Source organism: Dryobates pubescens, chromosome 16, assembly GCF_014839835.1.
Source record: "Dryobates pubescens isolate bDryPub1 chromosome 16, bDryPub1.pri, whole genome shotgun sequence".
NCBI classification, from domain to species: Eukaryota; Metazoa; Chordata; class Aves; order Piciformes; family Picidae; genus Dryobates; species Dryobates pubescens.
This window is the reverse complement of record NC_071627.1, coordinates 11,973,401-11,991,718: the sequence shown is the minus strand read 5'-3', so window position 1 is coordinate 11,991,718 and position 18,318 is coordinate 11,973,401. Positions and strand designations below refer to the sequence as shown.

General features: G+C 43.1%; 1 protein-coding gene across 2 annotated transcripts in view; it reads right to left on the bottom strand.

The window, feature by feature from the left end:
• The window catches only part of RANBP17 (RAN binding protein 17), a 155,604-nt gene extending 138,418 nt beyond the window's left edge, over positions 1-17,186 (bottom strand). The window contains exons 1-10 of one of the 2 annotated variants that reach the window (XM_054168231.1): positions 17,135-17,186; positions 13,797-13,943; positions 11,982-12,072; positions 10,650-10,816; positions 7,048-7,113; positions 5,980-6,084; positions 3,648-3,813; positions 2,421-2,494; positions 1,847-1,966; positions 1,122-1,268 (exon numbers count right to left, since the gene is read on the bottom strand). In XM_054168231.1, the coding sequence (XP_054024206.1) occupies positions 1,122-1,268; positions 1,847-1,966; positions 2,421-2,494; positions 3,648-3,813; positions 5,980-6,084; positions 7,048-7,113; positions 10,650-10,816; positions 11,982-12,072; positions 13,797-13,943; positions 17,135-17,152 (1,101 nt within the window). In that variant the 5' untranslated portion in view covers positions 17,153-17,186. The remainder of the gene's footprint in view (positions 1-1,121; positions 1,269-1,846; positions 1,967-2,420; positions 2,495-3,647; positions 3,814-5,979; positions 6,085-7,047; positions 7,114-10,649; positions 10,817-11,981; positions 12,073-13,796; positions 13,944-17,134) is intronic. The other variant, XM_054168232.1, reaches the window with a different exon arrangement.
• Positions 17,187-18,318: the final 1,132 nt, after the last annotated feature.

The following is an 18,318-nucleotide window of genomic DNA, read 5'->3' as shown; positions in this document are numbered from 1 at the left end:
GATTGAAAGGCTGCAAAAGGGCCATTCAAAAATCCTAAATGTTGAGTAGGAAACTGCCTAGAGCCACCCAAGAGGAGACCACAGAATCACAGGGCTTGGAAGAGACCTCCAGAAATTGAGGCCAACCCCTGTGCCAAAGGAGGATCACCTAAAGCAGGTCATACAGGAACACATCCAGGTGGGTTTTGAAAGTCTCCAGAGAAGGAGACTACACGACTTCTCTGGGCAGCCTGTTCCAGTGCCCCGTCACCCTCACCATAAATAAGTGTCCCCTTGTGCTGAGGTAGAACCTCTTGTGCTCTAGCTTGTACCTGTTGTTCCTTGTCCTATCTCACCTTCCTTTTTGCTTCCAAGCTTACGATGTGGCCACTGGCACCTCCAGAACTTAAAGGTCAAAATCTTCTAAAGGTCACTATTTTCAGCTGTGATTCTGAAGACCAGAGAAGACTCTGGAGGAAATGCTACAGTAATACGTACAGAATCACTTAAGAAACGTGCACACCCTAATTTGGTGTGTTTCAAATCTAAAACAAAACAAAAATCTGGAGAATTTGTAACACTGTTAGATTCTTGTTCCTGTGACATGTGTCCTTCTTATACAGATGTGGGCCACTCAAAAAATTTAGACATTATTCTACCTACCTACCGGATCCAGTTTCAACTGAAACTTTGCACTCAGCAGCTAGGCAACTCTGTGTGCGTGTGTGTACCTCTATACATGCACAAAAGCAGAACTCAACAGCCTATGAAATATTGGCCCTTCAAAGTTTAGATGGGAGCACAGATGTCAGTATTTTAGGGATGGATAAGACGGTTTGGTTTGCTGGGTTTTTATTCTGTATTTTTTTGAGGGTGAGGACTAAGGCTGGAAGATTAACATCTATCTCCTACTTCAAGTTGTCATTTTTCTTCTTTACATCTACTCCCATTACAGAACTTCCCAGGAAGAGTGGGAACCAGTTCTAGAAAATTTAGAAACCCAAGTTACATCACAGACAAAATGGTTTTTTACATAGAGATAAGCCTCACCACCTCCTCAAAAACACCAACGCTGAGAAGCAAGAGCAGTTCTCTGTCACTCAGGAGTTGAAGAAAAGACAACACTTTGTACATATTCTTACCTGTAGGCTAGTAATAGTAAAATTTGCTATAAGTTGCATGACTTCTGGGTAATCTTTCACCATTACTAGCTCTCCTAGTTGATAGTTTGTCTTTAGCCGAGCCAAAAACCGACAGAATTCATGGTAATTACCCGGATCAGATAAACCCTGAATTTGAAGAAGCAGATGATTCAAAGTTAACAGCTTAATCTAAGAAAAATTTTAGGAGCACTAGTGAAAATTGGGTGGCAATTTTATTTGCATAAGGCTTTTGCTTTGTTTTGAATAGAAAACCAAAGCAAACAGATTCACAGATTCCATTGGGTTGGAAGGGACCCTCAAAGGTCATCTTGTCCAACCTGACTGCACTCAGTAGGGACACTTCCAACTAGAGCAGGCTGCCCAGGGTCACATCAAGTCTGATCCAGAATGTCTCCAGGGATGGGGCCTCAACAGTATCTCTGGGGAATCTGTTCCACCCTCACTGTGAAGAACTTCCTCTGAATGGCCAACCTAAATCTACCGTGCTCCAGTTCAAAACCACTGCCCTTCATCCTATCACCACAAGCCCTTCTAAAAAGTCCCTCCCCACCCTTCCTTTAGGTCCCTTTCAGATACTGAAATGTAGACAGATGTCTGGCTGAAAGTGGTTTTGATAAAGTCTTCATTTATCTACTGAATCTAAGTGGAAAAATAAATCCACAGGTGTTTTAGCATTTCAAGTAAATAAAAAAATAAAGAGATACCTGTGGATTTTCAAGTATTTGTTTCACTCCTTTGATTAGATTACCAAGATATTTGGCACGTTCTGGATTGTTGAATAAAGATCTCCTTGCGGAAGCAAACTGAACTAAACAAGAAAGTGCCTAAGAATAAAAAAATACTGTAAGATTAAAAGAAATTTAAATCTTCTGAATAATCATCTCTTAATGTCTGGAACAATTTAAGCTACTGTTATCTGTACTACATTTAGTGGCTGAAGACTATTTTTGCATCGATGTTTATACCATTGAACACAAATATGGCTCAGTTTTAAAACTCCCTTTTATAACAGCTTCTGACTTCATTGAAATAATTAGGTGAATGTTTTCTGTGTGGCTGAGTAGTGCTGAGTGGGGAGAGGAAGGATTTGCATGCTTTCCGATTCAGAAACTAAACTGGGGCTGAAGTTCAAAGAAAAGACATTGTGACTGGGCCCTGAGCCAGGGGACTCATAACATTCTAAAGCAGAAAATAAAACAAGGTCTCTGGGACAAAGTATAGATGTAAAAAGACTATTTTCTGTAATTACTTGAGCGTAAATCACTGTGTGTCACTTACTAACTGAGACAGCATTGGAGGAAGGGCATGATACAAATCAAAGAACAGGTCCAAGGTCTCTGGCTCCAGGAAGACTATGGAAAAAGATAAGTTGGTTTTATCACTCTTCACAAGCAATAATTAAGTACCTTTATTTTAACAGAATCATTCTTTTAACAAACACATTAAGAGTGTGGTATCACTGAAGTTGAGAATAAAATGTGAACAGATGCATGAATTTGTTCATTGCACAATATTAAACCAAGCATTATTCTCACAAAACCTTAAGCATCATCCAGCTCCAACACCGCTGCCATGAGCAGGGATACATTCCACTAGACCAGGTCTCTCAACGGCTCATCCAGCCTGGCCTTGAACACCTCTAGTGAGAGGGCATCCACGACCTCCCTGGGCAACCTCTTCCAGTGTCTCACCACTCTCACTCTAAAGAATTTCTTCCTAATCTCAAGTTTCAATCTCCCTTCTTCCAGTTTAATCCATTCCCTCTCATTCGAGCACCTACAAGCCCTTGTAAAAAGTCCCTTCCCAGCATTCTTGTAACCCCCTTTGTGTACTGGAAGGCTGCCCTAAGGTCTCCTTGGAGTCCTCTCTTCTCCAGGGTGAACAACCCCAGCTCTCTCTGCCTGTCCCCACAGGGGAGGTTCTCCAGCCCTCTGATCATCTTTCATGGCCTCCACTGGAGCCTTAAGTCCTCCTTGAACATGCAAACCACATCACCACTACCAGAAGACTTGTCCAAAATAAAGTGTCACATAACAGAAGTTAAATTTCCTTATGTGTTTAATGACTTTATAAAGAGAGATCCCTCTAAGGACAATTCAAAGTGTCTAACCTAAAATCATGGGAAAACCTAACACTTTCTCTTTGCTAGGGGATCTTGGGAAATCCCTGTCACTTAGACACATTCAACCTTTGTCAGTATTATCCTGCTTGCCATACATCATTGCTCTTCATCCCTCACACTGCAATGAGAGGCTACTGGACATTAATGGAGAAGCAATGGAGTTCTGTATGGAAACTAGTGAAGAATTTTATCCCTGACAGAAGAAGGAATATCAAACACCACCCAGTGCCATCAGCTACAGCTAAACCAGATTTAAAACCCCCACCCTGGGCATGGGAAACAGTTCAGCTGCTTTAGCTACAGTGCAAGTACCATGACAAAAGAAGCTGAACAATCCACTGGTTATAGACTTTGGACGGCCAAGAGTTATGATCCTTTCTTACTTGTTCTCCAGTTTGTTGGAATCTGCACAGTGCACAGGTCATCTGCAGATTCATCAGCTGAATTTCCAATGAAATCAAAATTAAGACAGTTTAGTACAAGCTTCAAAAGCTGCATTGCTAGACTTTGCTGTTGTTGGTCCTGAAGGGTTAAAGGTTTCGCCAAGAGCTAAGGAGAAAAGAAATTTTGTTAGGGCACCTGAGCAGAACATAAAATAATTTTGAAAAGGAAAATGTTTGCATATAGAACTGCAAAGTTGAGATCAAGGGAACAGATACTAAGAGGAAAAAAACATCCTTTAACAGTAACAGGGGTAGGCACTCCTTAAAGGCAATGGGAAAGTCCTAAGTATCACCTCAGAAACATCTGAGGTGACAGAGAACATGCCAAGCTAAAGCTCCCAGTAGACTTACAAACAGTTTGTAAAAGCCTGTTGAAATAAATAATCCTTTTGCATAAAACACTGCTAGGTAAAAGTCAGCATGTTATGGATACTGTTTGTTCAAACAGTACCAATGTTCACTGCAGTAATAGAACTGTAAAGTTGCAGGTTTTCCTCTTTCACTTACTCCAGACCAGTGTGGATTAGACATCACACACATCATACAGGTAAAACACCCCTCACAAATTGGCTATATTTCAGTTTGATGTTCAGGCTGGTAAACAGTACAAGTTTCACAGCATGCACACAACCTGCTCCTCTGCTAAGTCTAGAAAAAACTGCAATTAATAAACAATGAAATGAGCAGCCCATGACCTGAATGTAGCTCTTTAAAATACCTATATAAATACAGCTGTCAGTGTCTCTGCTGCTTTGTAACCCAGGTAGAGTTAAGATAAAAAAATACTTTGTAATCAAAACAAGCTACTGGGAGTTGGAAGTCTACACTCAACATTTTTATAGATCGCCTTCTGTAATTACAATTTAAATACATTTTATCTTGAAGAAGGCAGCACTGCAAGATTACACATACAAAACAAAAACACTGAAAACAAACCTCAAATAAATAGATTCATAGAAGGGTTTAGGTTGGTTAAACTTCATCTGGTTCCGATCCTCCCATCATGGGCAGGGTCAGCCTGGCCTTGAACACCTCCAGGGAGGGAGCATCCTTAACCTCCCTGGGCAACCTGTTCCAGTGTCTCACAACCCTCACTGTAAAGAATTTCTTCCTAATCTCTAGTCTCAATCTCCCCTCTTCAAGCTTCAATCCATTCTCTCTCATCCTATCGCTACAAGCCCTTGTAGTGGTCCCTCTGCAGCTCTCCTGTAGCCCTTTTCATGTACTGGAAGGCTCCTTAAGGTCTCCCCAGAGCTTTCTCTTCTCCAGGCTAAACAACCCTAGCTCTTCCAGCCTGTCTCCACAGGGGAGGTTCTCCATCCCCCCTCTGATCATCTTCGTGGCCTCCTCTGGACCCACTCCAGCAGTGTTGTGGGCACCAGGACTGGGTGCAGTGCTTCAGGTGGGGTTTCACAAGAGGGGCAGAATCACCTCTCTTGTCCTGCTGGTCACACTGCTTTTGATGCAGCCCAGGACATGATTGGCCTTCTAAGGTGCAGTTCATTTGATTTACAAAAAAACAGAATAAAGAAGCATTGCCAAGTAAGTAGAAGAAAGCAGAAACAAGAGATAGACAATAGAAGGGCAACATTGTAAAACATGTAATAATAAGCTGCTCTCAAAAGCAAAGTTATTTGAGTTCACTTCATGGTGCCACTTCCACTGCTATGGAATGCCTAAACCCACACAAAACAGAAAGTGCAAATTTCAGCTCTGATCTCAGCTCATCCTGCCTGGTCCTGAGAGACCTTGCTAACAGCAAGTGTTTTTTCACCACCTCCTATCAAGCCTTTTGAGAGGCTGCAGCCTTAATTACCCCAAAAAGTTACAGAGAGGGTAAGGGAACTACTGAAGGAGAAAAGCACCTTGGCCAGATTTGACTGAGCTATCATACCACAAGACAGAGAACTAATCACTGCTAGTTTAATAAATAATTCCTTTAGCAAATATTGAGATGATAGGTCCAACAAAACTGAGATATAATTAAATTAAGAAAAACCTCTGGAAAAAAAAAAAAGACAAGCTCAGAATTTAGATAGTTCATCCTTTATGGCAAAGTATAAATAGAGATGGCACAGAGAAACACAGAGAGACAGCAAAAGAGACATGGAGTGAGGAGATTGGGAATTTTGTCTTTGAATGTCTCCTGGTCACTTTTGCTTAACTGGGTGTCCATGTAACCATTTAATTACAGAATTCATCAGCTCACAAAATACTCAAACTGGGACAATTATGATGTGAAGAGTTTAGTTTCCATTATAAAGAGGCTTACCTCCTTCAAAAGGGAGCATGCAAGCATCAGTATGTCCTTCAGAGAGGTGTCACGGAACGAGGTAGCTATTTTACGATGTTTTGCTGAAGGTCTTGAATAATCAACCTAAAAAAACAGTTAGGACAGAATAAATTAGACTCCCTTCTTTGCCAGAACTGCAGGATAATCTGGCACGTTACCTGACATGAGAAATTAAAATTATGGTCCAGCAATAAATACAGGTTTTGACAGCTTCCTGAAGCACATTCTTTTTCCCCTTCAAGATTGTCTGTCCTGATGGGTGGAAAGGTCTGAGGCACCTCCCCACATTAAGATGCAGGCAAAGGAAAATCATTAGCAGAAATACAACTGAAACAGTTCATCCTTGTTTTGCTTTACTAGTTCTAGTGACTGTGAAGATAGAAACCTTACCCTATATCATATATGGTATGTGTCTGGTATAGGTGGAGTCCTTGCAGTAAAAAGAGGAAGGCATGTTTATCCCTTCATATCTCAGAATCATAGAATGGTTTGGGTTGGAAGGGATCTCTAAATGTCATCTATTCCAACCCTCTTGTAGTAAGCAGGGACATCCTCCACTAGATCAGGTTGCTCAGAGCCTGGTCAAGCCTGACCTTGAGTATCTCAGGGATGGTGCCTCAACTACCACCCTGAGCAACCTGTTGCAGTGTTCCACCACATTCATGCTCCTAACATCTGCTCTTCTCTAATTTCAAACCATTGCCGCTCATCCTATCACTCCAGGCCTTTGTAAACAGTCCCTCTGCAGCCTTCTTGTAGGCCCCCTTCAGGTACTGGAAAGCTGCTATTAGGTTTCCCCAGACTTCTTCTCCAGGCTGAACAACCTCAGCTCCCTCAGCCTGTCCTCATAGGGGAGGTGCTTCAGCCCCCTGATCATCCCCATGGCACTCCTCTGGACCTGCATCAGGTACATGCCCTTCCTGTGTTGAGGGCTTCAGAGCTGGGGAAAGGTTTTTCCAACCAGTTTTATAAAGGGGAGCAACATTCAACACACTGCTTCACCAGCAATACATCCATCCCTTGCAGAAGGAAGAAAAATACACTTACAAGATTCATTTCTTGAGTCAGCTCTGAGAGAATCATTACTCCTATTATATAATGATCCACAGTGCCCTACAGAAAAAGAAAACAGGACTGCTCAAACATCACAGCTTATAGTTAGTATTTTCCCACATTTCCAGATTTCTGATTGCATTTCACTTCCCAGTATTCCTAGAATCAATTTTTAGGCTGAGATATCCTAAGTTGTTCAGAAGGCTTTTGTGCCAAATTCTATCAACTTTAACAGAACTAGAGCTTCAAACATCCTAAACAGCATTAAAACAACTCCTCATCATTTGTTGAGAATTGTGTGAGAACAAACACACATCTGAAAATAGACTCTTAAGTAAGTACAATCTAGAAATTCACAATTACACACTTCTCAAAGGTCTGTTCGGTATTCTAGAACTGGTAAGGCAAGCTGCATGAAATTCACACCATTAAAAAAACATGCAGGCAGTCATGGATAACAAAGAGCATAGGGAGACTCAGGGGAAAAAAAAAAAGAAAAAAAGTTTTGAAATACTATCTCATGCAACAAACCCCCCTAATTCTCTTTTCTCCACAGTAGTATACAATGCATCAGTCTGAAGTGAATGACACATTTCATCCTGAGAATTTCTGCCTAAAAAGTGATGTCAAGTATTTGCATCCCAGGGTGTGACCTGCTCATCAGTATTCAAGCTCCTTGGAATGGTTTGAAATTCAGACACTATACAGAACTTTGCATTTAATAAAATTTAGCTGTCTTCACTGAGCTGCTCCGACAAAGCACTTATAGAGAAATTAAATCTGCTTTGTTAAAACAATTAAAATCAACTGCAATTAGACCCTGCCATTGAGTCAGGGGGAAGACCTCTATGTCTGTTTTCACAGCTGCAGTTTGCAGCCTCAGCTCCCCTGGTATCCAAAGAGCAATGCCATCCCTGTCAATTTTTTTTCTGATTAGCTCTCACAACCACACTCACTTTTGCAACTCTGAAGGTCACTTAAAGTTCAACTAATGAAGACTCTGGCTACTTATCAAGGGGACTCATTTTTCACTGCCATCTATTTTGTGTTATTCACTGCACCAAAGTAAATCAGAAGAGAAAATTTCAGAGAACTCTCAGGAAAAAATGGATATTGCTGTCCTGTCTGCATTCAGGCAGAGTAAACACAGAATGGCTGAGGTTGGAAGGGACCTTAGAGATCATCTACACCAATCTCCCCACCACAGGCAGGGACACCTCTCAACTAGACTCAGCTGCTCAAGGCCTCATCCAACCTGGCCTTGGCCACCTCCACGAAGGGGGCATCCACAGCCTCCCTAGGCAGCCTATTCCAGAGTCTTACCACCCTTGTACTGAAGAACTTCTTCCTAAGGCCCAAGCTAAATCTACTCCCACTCAGCTTAAAACCATTCCCCTTGTCCTATCACTAGACACCCTTATGAAAAGTCCCTCTCCAGCCTTCCTGTAGGATCCTTTTCAGGTACTGGAAGGCAGCTCTAAGGTCCCTGACAAGTCTTGTCTTCTCTAGCTGAACAACCCCAGCTCCCTCAGCCTATCCTCAGAGGTGCTCCAGCCCTTGGATCATATTTGTAGCCCTCCTCTGGACTCTCTCCACCAGCTCTGTGTAGATGTAGTATTTGAGGTGGGGTCTCAACAGAGCAAAGGGTCAGAATCTCGTCTCTTGCCCTGCTGGCCACACTGCTCGTGATTCAGCCCAGGATACAGTTTACCTTCTGTGATGAATCTTCTACTGCAATCTGAACACAACTTGTACCTTTCAACTTCTTAAAACAGTCTATATGAGTGTTGCTTAGATCACGCAAAACCTACAAGAATGGAAAAGGCAACCTCCCCTTTTTCAAGGGTGTGAAAAGCTGAGTGGTTAGTTATGGAGGAGGTAGGAAGAGAACTGCAGACCTGGCTGCCAGTCCCTTTTTCTATCTTAAATCACACTCTAATTCACAATGGATGAACTCAATCTGGAATGCTAATGCAGAAGTATTTGAAACTACCATATGCTAATTATTAACATATATTACTATTGCTTGGGGATTATTTTTTTCAATTTTTATCTAAAATTTAATTCCCTAGTAGATCTATGGCTTAATTTTCTTTTCTACAGGAATTCTTAATTTAAATAAAGAAATCTCTTAAGAAGCTAAATTTTGTATTTAAATCTCTATTTTTAATGAGCTACACACTGAAGAGCCACACTGCAATCATTTTAATAATAAATGCAAAATCCAATTACAGTACATTCATAAAAATAACTGCAAAGTGGGGGAGAAGTAGACTTGAGTTGGTTTTTAATAAACAGAAGATTGCAACTTATCTTTTATTAGACATTCCTAATGTAACTCAGAAAGTACATTAATGTGAATGCTATGATAAACAAAGTATGACTGGAAAACAAATGAGAAACTCATCTGTAAGAAACAAACTGCTAGCTTTGTATTTCCTAGCTGAGTTGCCAGGATCCACCACACTTAATGAGTTATTTTGGAAGTAAATATTCAAATAGCTTCAATTCCCTGATTATTTTTTCTTAAAACAAGTACTAGGCTTTATATTCAGATGTTCAGAAAGATTAATCTGTATTAACTTTTAAAGCAGATTAGCTGCTTCCTAGAAAACTTCTTAAGAACCCTTTTACACATGTTAAATGTATGGAATAGCCAAGAATGGCTAAGAAAGCAGAACATCCAAGCACTTACATATCCTGTATCCTCAGCCACTGTCTGACAGTACTTATTCTAGATTTGACATAGTGAACAGTCCATAGCAAGTGACTGCATATTGAGACCGGGAGAAATCACTTCTAGTTTTCAAACGCTATCTACCATAATCATCTCTCCATCCTTTCCACCACCAATTTCTCATGAAGTGAAAAAGGAATAAGGCAAGAAAAAAACAAAACCACATAACAAATATAGACAAGTGTCTTGTAATTTTGTGTACTACAGTTCTATCTTTACACAATTTCCTCAGTAACTTCAGAAGTAGAGGTATCTAGTGATTTCTGCTAAAAACTGAAGTGCAGGTGAAGTCCTACAGCTTATACAGCAAAACAACATAAGGCTGTAAAAGCAAGCACTCCAACTGTCTTTTTGATCAACCTGCCATGACAGGCACTTGAAAAATAACATTTCAACTAGTTCTAGAACTGAATGTTTCAGCACAGTTTAAACAGTCATTACAAGAATCACAACCAAACTCAACAGTCTTACTCATGAGATGGGGCAGGGCAAGTGTTTCTAATCACACAACTTATCAGCAATGTATCTCCACATCAGCCAAAAAAATTTAAGGCACTAAACAGAAGGGTTTGCTAACAGGGGTTATCACAGCCACATTATGAAAAAGCACTTTTAAAAAAGAAACCAAACAGCAAACCATGACAGCACTATGAATACTGTGAGGCATCAAACCCCACAACTCACACAAGCATCAAACCTGCCCTGGCTCTTCACTATAGGTTGATCTTCTGTTTTAAGCAAGGCTCTTCACACTTTTTCCACCCAAGCGTGTCAAAACTAAGTGACATAACATGCCAATCACTAAAATTGAAGAGGTTCAAACAGAAAAAAATGACAAAAGTGGGCAATTGTTTCCTACCTGCAAAAACTTTTGAACATCAGCAATAATGTCTCTGAAGACGAGCTGATCTTTCAGTACCTCAAACCATCCCAATTTTGTAATTTTAGCAATGACTTGAATGAGAGCCTGGATGACAAATGGAGCCAGTTTGGGTTGAGATGCAACGTAGTTCAGAATGTAATTTCCTGGAAAGAAGCATTTTAAAATGAACAACACAAAACTTCTGTAAAGAAAATGCCATGATTCCAACAGAAACTTAAGGCATGGATTTTTTTCAGAAAGTCCTGTATTAGTACAATAACTCAGAGATGTTAAATCATTAAATACAGCCACAAAGCACATTACATACATGATCACTGTTCCAGGACACATAAGAAAAGAGTTCAGAGAAGACTGGTAGGTAAAGCAGAGTAATTTCTCATTACAGCCCCACATATTGGGCACCGATTACTTCCCTACATAACAGCAGCTCTCACAGGCAATTCAAAAAAAAGAGATTTTTCAGACCAGAGTCCCTGCTGAAGGTTCTCCGTCCTATCTAGAGCATTTCTTTGGTTAATCACAGAATGGCTTGTGTTGGAAAGGACCTTAGAGATCATCTCCTCCAACCTCCCTGCCATGGACAGGGACACCTCTCCACTAGCCTTGGCTGCTCATGGTCTTCTACAGTCTGTCCTTGAACACCATTTTGCAAAGGGCTGATTAAGGCTATTTTTTTTTAACCTGAAAGAACACTGAAATCTTTTATCAGACTCAATGGATTCTCAGCCATACATGTACTGCTGTCCACAGAAACCACACAACACTGTAGCTCTAGAAATCCAAACTGAATTACAGGCCCCTTGTGCAAAGCCTAAAACACCTAACACATCCCTGCTTACTCTTTAAGGATATAGCAATGACTTAAAAGTTGATGCCAAAAGTAAGCAAAATTTTATAGGATCTTAATCTTCCAAGTAGAACCTACCTTGGCAGGACATCTGGAACTGTGAAATGCTGCTCAAGAGTAATGTTATATGTAAATGACAGGTGGGCATGCTAACAGTGTCTGCAATTTTCAGCCTTTAGTTTAGTTTCATCAACTAAATCTCTTGTGGGAGAGGTATAAAGTCTACCTTGAAAAAATGAGTATGATTTTTAAAAGATTAAATAATCTAAGCTAAAAGATGTATTTCATGTTGAAACTAGAAAATGTTATTCGTGAGCTAATTGCAGAGAAACAGTGAAAGAGGTCAAGATCACCTTTATGTTCACACAGAGGACTAGAGAAAAACCAGACAGCTCACTGTGCTGACTTGAGGTCTTAGACAGAACGAGTATAATGAAACTTCAACCATAAATGTTACTTACGAATGTCAATCCTTTGCTCAATAGGTAGTGGAGATGCCCTGCTTACCAGCTTAGACAGGCATGTTGCTGCTAGAAGCTGAGCATAGGATGTCTACAAAAACACAACAGAAGATATTACTCAAAAATAGGCTGATTAAGGGCAGGGCCAGTGAATCACAACCTGATAAATAACTAGACTGGTTATAAGGTTTTGGTTAAGTGTACCAAAAACTTTATAAAAGGAGGCTCTGGCCAGCCTGATCTAGTGTGGGGTGTCCGTGCCCATGGCAGGGGGGTTGGAACTAGATGATCCTTGTGGTCCCTTCCAACCCTGACTGATACTATACAGAATACAGAATACAGAATTAACCAGGTTGGAAAAGACCTTTGAGATCATCAAGTCCACCCTATCACCCAACACCACCTAATCAACTGAACCATGGCACTAAGTCTCTTTTTAAACACTTCCAGTGATGGTGACTCCACCACCTCCCTCGGCAGCCCATTCCAATGGCCAACCACTCTTTCAGCCTAAACCTCCTCTGGCACAGCTCGAGACCATGTCCTCTTGTTCTGTCACAGGTTGCCTGGGAGAAGAGACCAACTAAATATGATACTATTTTAGTAAGATCTTTGTTTCATTATATATAAGCATAAATTACAAAACATTAGGAAAAAAGTGGAGACCTAAAACTATCACCCTTGTTGATAGAGACCATTCATCTAAAACTAATTTCATAGATTCATAGCTTAATAGAATGGGTTGGGTTAGAAGGGACCTTGAAGATCGCCTAGTTCCAACCCCCCTGCTATGGGCAGGGACACCTTCCACTAAGCCAGGTTGCTCAAGGCCTCATCCAACCTGTCCTTTAACACCTCCAACGAGGGTGCATTCATGACCCTCCCTGGACAACCTGTTCCAGTGTCTCACCACCCTTACTGTAAAGAATTCCTTCCTAATCTCTGGTCTCAGTCCTCCTTCATCCACCTCAAAGCTACTGCCCCTCATGCTAGCACTACTAGCCCTCAGAGAAAGTCCTTTCCTGGTTTTCTTGTAAACCCCTTCAGGTACTGGAAGGCTGCTCTAAGGTCTGCCCAGAGCCTTCTCTTCTCCAGGCTGAACGGCACTAACTTGCTCAGCTTTTCCCCACAGGCCAGGTGCTATAGCCCTCAGAACCTGTTTTTAAACCACTTGGTAATTCAGAAACATGAGATTGTGACCATAAATCCACCCCTGGATGAAATTATTTTTTAATATGTTTCCACTTTTTCTTTTCTCTCTTTCTGAATTATTTGAAAAACTCAGAAAGATTACACTAGACTCAACTTTGATTACCAAGTAAGAATCAATTCCCATATCACTTTATCTAGAGTTAACCATGAAATCAAACACCAAAAATTAAATTGAGTAATGATAAGAAAATGGTTTAAACTAACAGACAACAGATACACAGTTTAGGGATTAAAGGTGTTTTTTTCCCCATAGAGGCTAATAGAAACAAGGACAAGGTGATATTCAAACACCAGGTTACACTAGAGTGTCCCAACATTGCTCTACACATGACACAGGTTCTGAACACATCCCTTCTGAAAGTACTGAAAGCCAAGATGCTTTTCCTTTTTGCCCCTGATATCTCCAATGCAAGGTATTGTCACTTCTACAAAGACCACCTCAGCATGAAAAAAACATTATTCTCGACTCATTTCTGAAACAGAAGATGTACTAAAGAGAAAAGCATTTTGCCTTCATTGTACTGACATGGTAATGGCCCATGACTGAGGAACCTACGTGAGCTTCCAGAACATTTATAGGTTACGCAGCTTTCAGATACTTACTGTTCCTTGTTCTAATAGAAGCTGGCATTGGCTAAGACAGTCTGGGCTATCGATAAGCTCCAAGAGTACCTTCTCAGCTTGCATTCGCTGTGCTAGATCCGTTCCTTCATAGAGGTGGTTACAAAGCACTTCTAGCTCTGCCAAACTCTGTTCAGAAAGAACACAACTGAAGCTGACATGAAGACTTTTCAACAAGGTAAGATTTCTTGAGTGTTTATAGAGGCAGATACTGTACTAGTAACATGAACCTACGCTAAGCTCTCCAGAGACTCACATCTAAATTACCCCCAAAATAAGAGACTTTCTGTCACAAGAAGCCAAAAGTAACTCTGAAAATGATTTCTTATTCTCAGCTAACTAATTATTTTTAATGTGGTTACTTCCATCTATTTTTCTGAGTTCAGATGGGAAATCCATAGCTTTTCTGAAGACAGATGAAATGATAAGGAAGAGCGAACAGTCTGAGCTATGCTACTTGAACAACTTCTGGGCAATTTAATTTTAAAAGTTGTAATTACTCAACCAATTACTACACCTGTAAAAATTGGCATTGTCTATATGTGTTGATGTAAATATCAGTGAAAGATGGGACAATTTAGAAGCACCAACAGTAGAGCTAAAATTCCTCTCCAAGTAGACACTGAAACATTCTCTTTGGTGGCATGGCAAGGAACTGCTCGGAATTTTCAGACTGCCAAGGAACTTGTTGGATGTTCTCTGAGTTTTATGTATAGTACTGAGAAACTGCGTTGATTTTCCTTGATTCATATAGTGAAACCAAAACCCACAACTTACAATCAGCAAATACAACCACCTGGTGTACAACGGCAACTCAGATGATCAATGAGGATGAGCAGTAAGAATAAGCAATGAGAGATGTTAACTTCATTAAGAGGACACCTCAGAGAGACCAATGAGAAGTGATAGATTCATAGAATGGGTTAGTTTGCAAGGGACCTGAAAGATCATCTAATTCCACAACCCCCACCATGGGCAGGGACACCTTCCACTAAGCCAGGACAATCTGTTCCGGTGTCTCACAACCCTCACTGTAAAGAATTTCTGCCTAATTTCCAGTCTAAATCTCCCCTCCTCAAGCTTCAATCCATTCTCTCTTGTCCTGTCACTACAAGACCTTGTAAAAAGTCCCTTCCCAGCTTTCTTGTAGCCCCCTTCTGGTACTGGATGGCTGCTATAAGGTCTCCCTGGAGCTCCCCAAGCTCTTTACATCAGGTAACTATTTTGGTCAATAAAACAGAAGATTGCCACAGTTCCTTTTTCATACTATTCAGTTGAAACCTCCCCTGGCACAACTTACAGCCATTTCTCACCTGATACTAGGGAGAAGAAACCAACACCCACTTGGCTCCAACCTCCCTTCAGGGAGTTGTAGAGAGCAATGAGGTCTCCCCTCAGCCTCTTCTTCTCCACACTAAACAAGCCCAGTTCCCTCAGCTGCTCCTCACCAGCCCTCTTCTCCCTCATTCATCAGCTTTGGTGCAATTCTCTGGACATGCTCCAGCATTTCAATGTCCTTCTTGCAGTAAGGGGCCCAAAACTGCACCTGGTATTCAATGTGTTCAGACCAAGTTACTCCCCATTGCTCAGCACAGGAGGACAATCACTGCCCTACTCCTGCTGGCCACATTATTCCTGATCCAGATTGGATGCTGTTGGCCTTCTTGGCCACCTGGGCATGCTGCTCGCTCATGTTTAGCTGCTGTCCACCAGCACCCCTAGGGCCTTTTCTGCCAGTTTTCTGCCAACTTTCCAACTCTCTTCCATAAGTCTGTAGCATTGCATAGGGTTGCTGCAACCCAGGTGCAGTAAGTAACAGACCTGCATAAGAAGTGGCATTTTCCATCACAAAGAAGCTTAACCTTTTCCACGAAACAGATTCATATCCTAATGAAAAAGTTAGACAGTGTAATTTATTTATTTTTCTGCTTGTCAGACTTCCATAATATTCAAGAATAAGCTAAATAAAGTTCTCCAGATACTTCTGGCCCACCACTCCAGCTCTCAGAAGTCCCTGGCAGCTCTCCTACAAGCCTGTGAAAGAACCGAGGGCCAGAAACACTGGGGGCCTGGCTCTGCAGCAACCCACCAGGCAGGCAGCCAAGGAGCCAAGCAAACTGGCAGGAAACCAGGTAGGTTCCTGATTAAACTTTTGCTGAGATTGACAAATTCCCACAGACATTTTTATTTTAATCAGCATTTTCTGACTGTAAACATTCTAGTAAGAAAGTTCTACCCGCTCTATGCAAGTGCAACAGGACAGACACAACTGCGGAAATGCCACCATTAAAACAAAACAAAACAAAACAAAACAACCAAACAAACCCATAAACAAGAAAAAGTCATTTGAGTATGTTAACAAAAGATACTTGAGCAGTCCTTCTGTGCGGCATACCTGGTACCCAACCAGTTAAATAAGCACCTAAAATGGCATCTCTAACACTGCCAAAGCCTGCTGCCACCAGCCCAGCGACAAGCGCGGGGGATTTGGGATGAAGGCTGAACATCTCAGCAAGTGGCTTCAGGCCCTTTTCTCGCCCCCTCTTTTCCTCCTCCGCTGTTTGAGTCAGTTTGAGGGGCTGACGTTCGTCTTGAGCAACTCCTGGAGCGAGACTACCTCCGGTTTTCAGGGAGGGACTGGAGCGGGAAGCTCACCGATGTCCTCAAGAATGAGCGGCAGGAGGAGAGCAGGTGCGGCGGGCACGGAGCAGCCATGCAACGGAGAGGGTCCCGAGCGAGCACACGCTCGTCCATAGAAGCACGAAAATCACCCACTGAAGGACAGCGTCCGCCACCGCCATCCCGCCCCGCAGGTACCGGCTCTGCAAGCCGGGGGCATAGTGACAGGACCGCCCCAGCCTACTGAGGGAGGCCAGCACCGTCCGACTGCCAGTTCTGCAGTCGCACACCAACCTACTACTACCCCTGGTCCTGCCCGCCGCCCACGCCAGAGATCGCGACCGTGGGTGCGCAGCCCTAACGGAGCCTGCAGGCTCCCGCTCGCCTTCGCATCACCACAGCTTCCCGGGCAGCTTACGGGCACCCTTCTCCCCTTCGCCGAGGCGAACCTCCGTACCCTGCCGTCCTCTGCACCTCTCACCAATGCGGCCGCAGACGCCCCGCACCACCTCGAGAGCTCCCCCGCGTTTTACACTCTTCATCCGCGTATCTCAGCACCTCCTACCCCATGCTCCCACAGCCCGCTGCCTCCTCACAGCGCCCCAACCGCAGCTCTGTATGGCCCTTCGGCCAAGTCTCAGCGGCCTCAGCCGCTCCGCACGCCTTGCCCTGCCCTGCCGTGCCGTGCCCGGTGCACTGACCTGGACGCGCAGCGCCATCTTCCCGAGCGGCGCTGGGAGCAGACCGCGGGGAGGGGCCACAGGCCCGGCCGGGGCTAGGGGGCAGTGCCGAGCCGAGCCGCCCCCGGGCTGGGCCCGTGCAGGGGGCGGCCAAGGGGGCGGGCCCACAGCCGCAGCGGGAGGAGCGGGGAGGAGCGGGGCGGAGCGTGCAGGGGCGCGGGGCAGCGTGGTGTGGTAGCAGGCCCAGCGCCGCGTGGGTCAGGGCCGGGGCCAGGGCCAAGACCAAGGGCAAGGGCAGCGGCCCAGGCGCCTGAGATGGGGCGCCATTTTGTCCGTGCCGTTCCCTTTGCTTACCCTCCTGGTGCCAGCAGCCAAGCGGAAGAGTTTCTCCTGACTGAAAGCGCCATGGTTTTCAGGAACTACCGCATCTCAGCTCTAAATCTATATTTGGCTTTGCACAATGCGGATTGATTTACAGTTTCCAAAAAATTTGGTCTCAGATTGTGACATCCCCAGCGACAGGAAAGCTTTCCTCAGCGAACATGGGTGCTTCAGGTCACACAGCCCACCAGAGATTCTAATAGTATTCCCATTTTGAAGCCAGCAATTTGAAAGTTACAGGGATGTAATTTTGATGTAGTATTTATTTCATGGAATCATAGCATTGTTTCAGTTGGAAAAGACTTCAAGATCATCAGGTTCAACCATTCTCTAACTCTACCAAGTCTGGTGTTAATCTCTGTCCTTCAGCACCTTATCTCTGCATCTTTGAAACACCTTCAGGCTTGGGGATTCAACCACCTCCCTGAAAAGTCTGTACAGTTTTTGAGAACTCTTCCAGTGAAGATTCCTAAATCTCCCTTGGTGCAACCTGAGGACCTTTCCTGTCTTCCTGTCACTTGTTACTAAGGAGAACAGACCAACATATCACTCTAACCTCTTTTCAGGAAGTTCCAGAGGTGAGAAGGTCTCCTTTTGGCCTCCTCCAAGCAGAACAACCCCAGTTCCCTCAGCAGCTCCTCATAAGATTTGTACTCCAGAAGTTTCACCAGTTTTGTTGCCCTCCTCTGGACAGCAAGTTAATTTCCTTAGAAAAGTGAACTCCCTACTTGAGGTGTGGCTTCACCAGTGCTGAGTACAGAAGGGCAATTACTTCCTTAGTCCTGCTTGTTGTGCTACTCCCTACCTTTATAAATCAGTAGTCA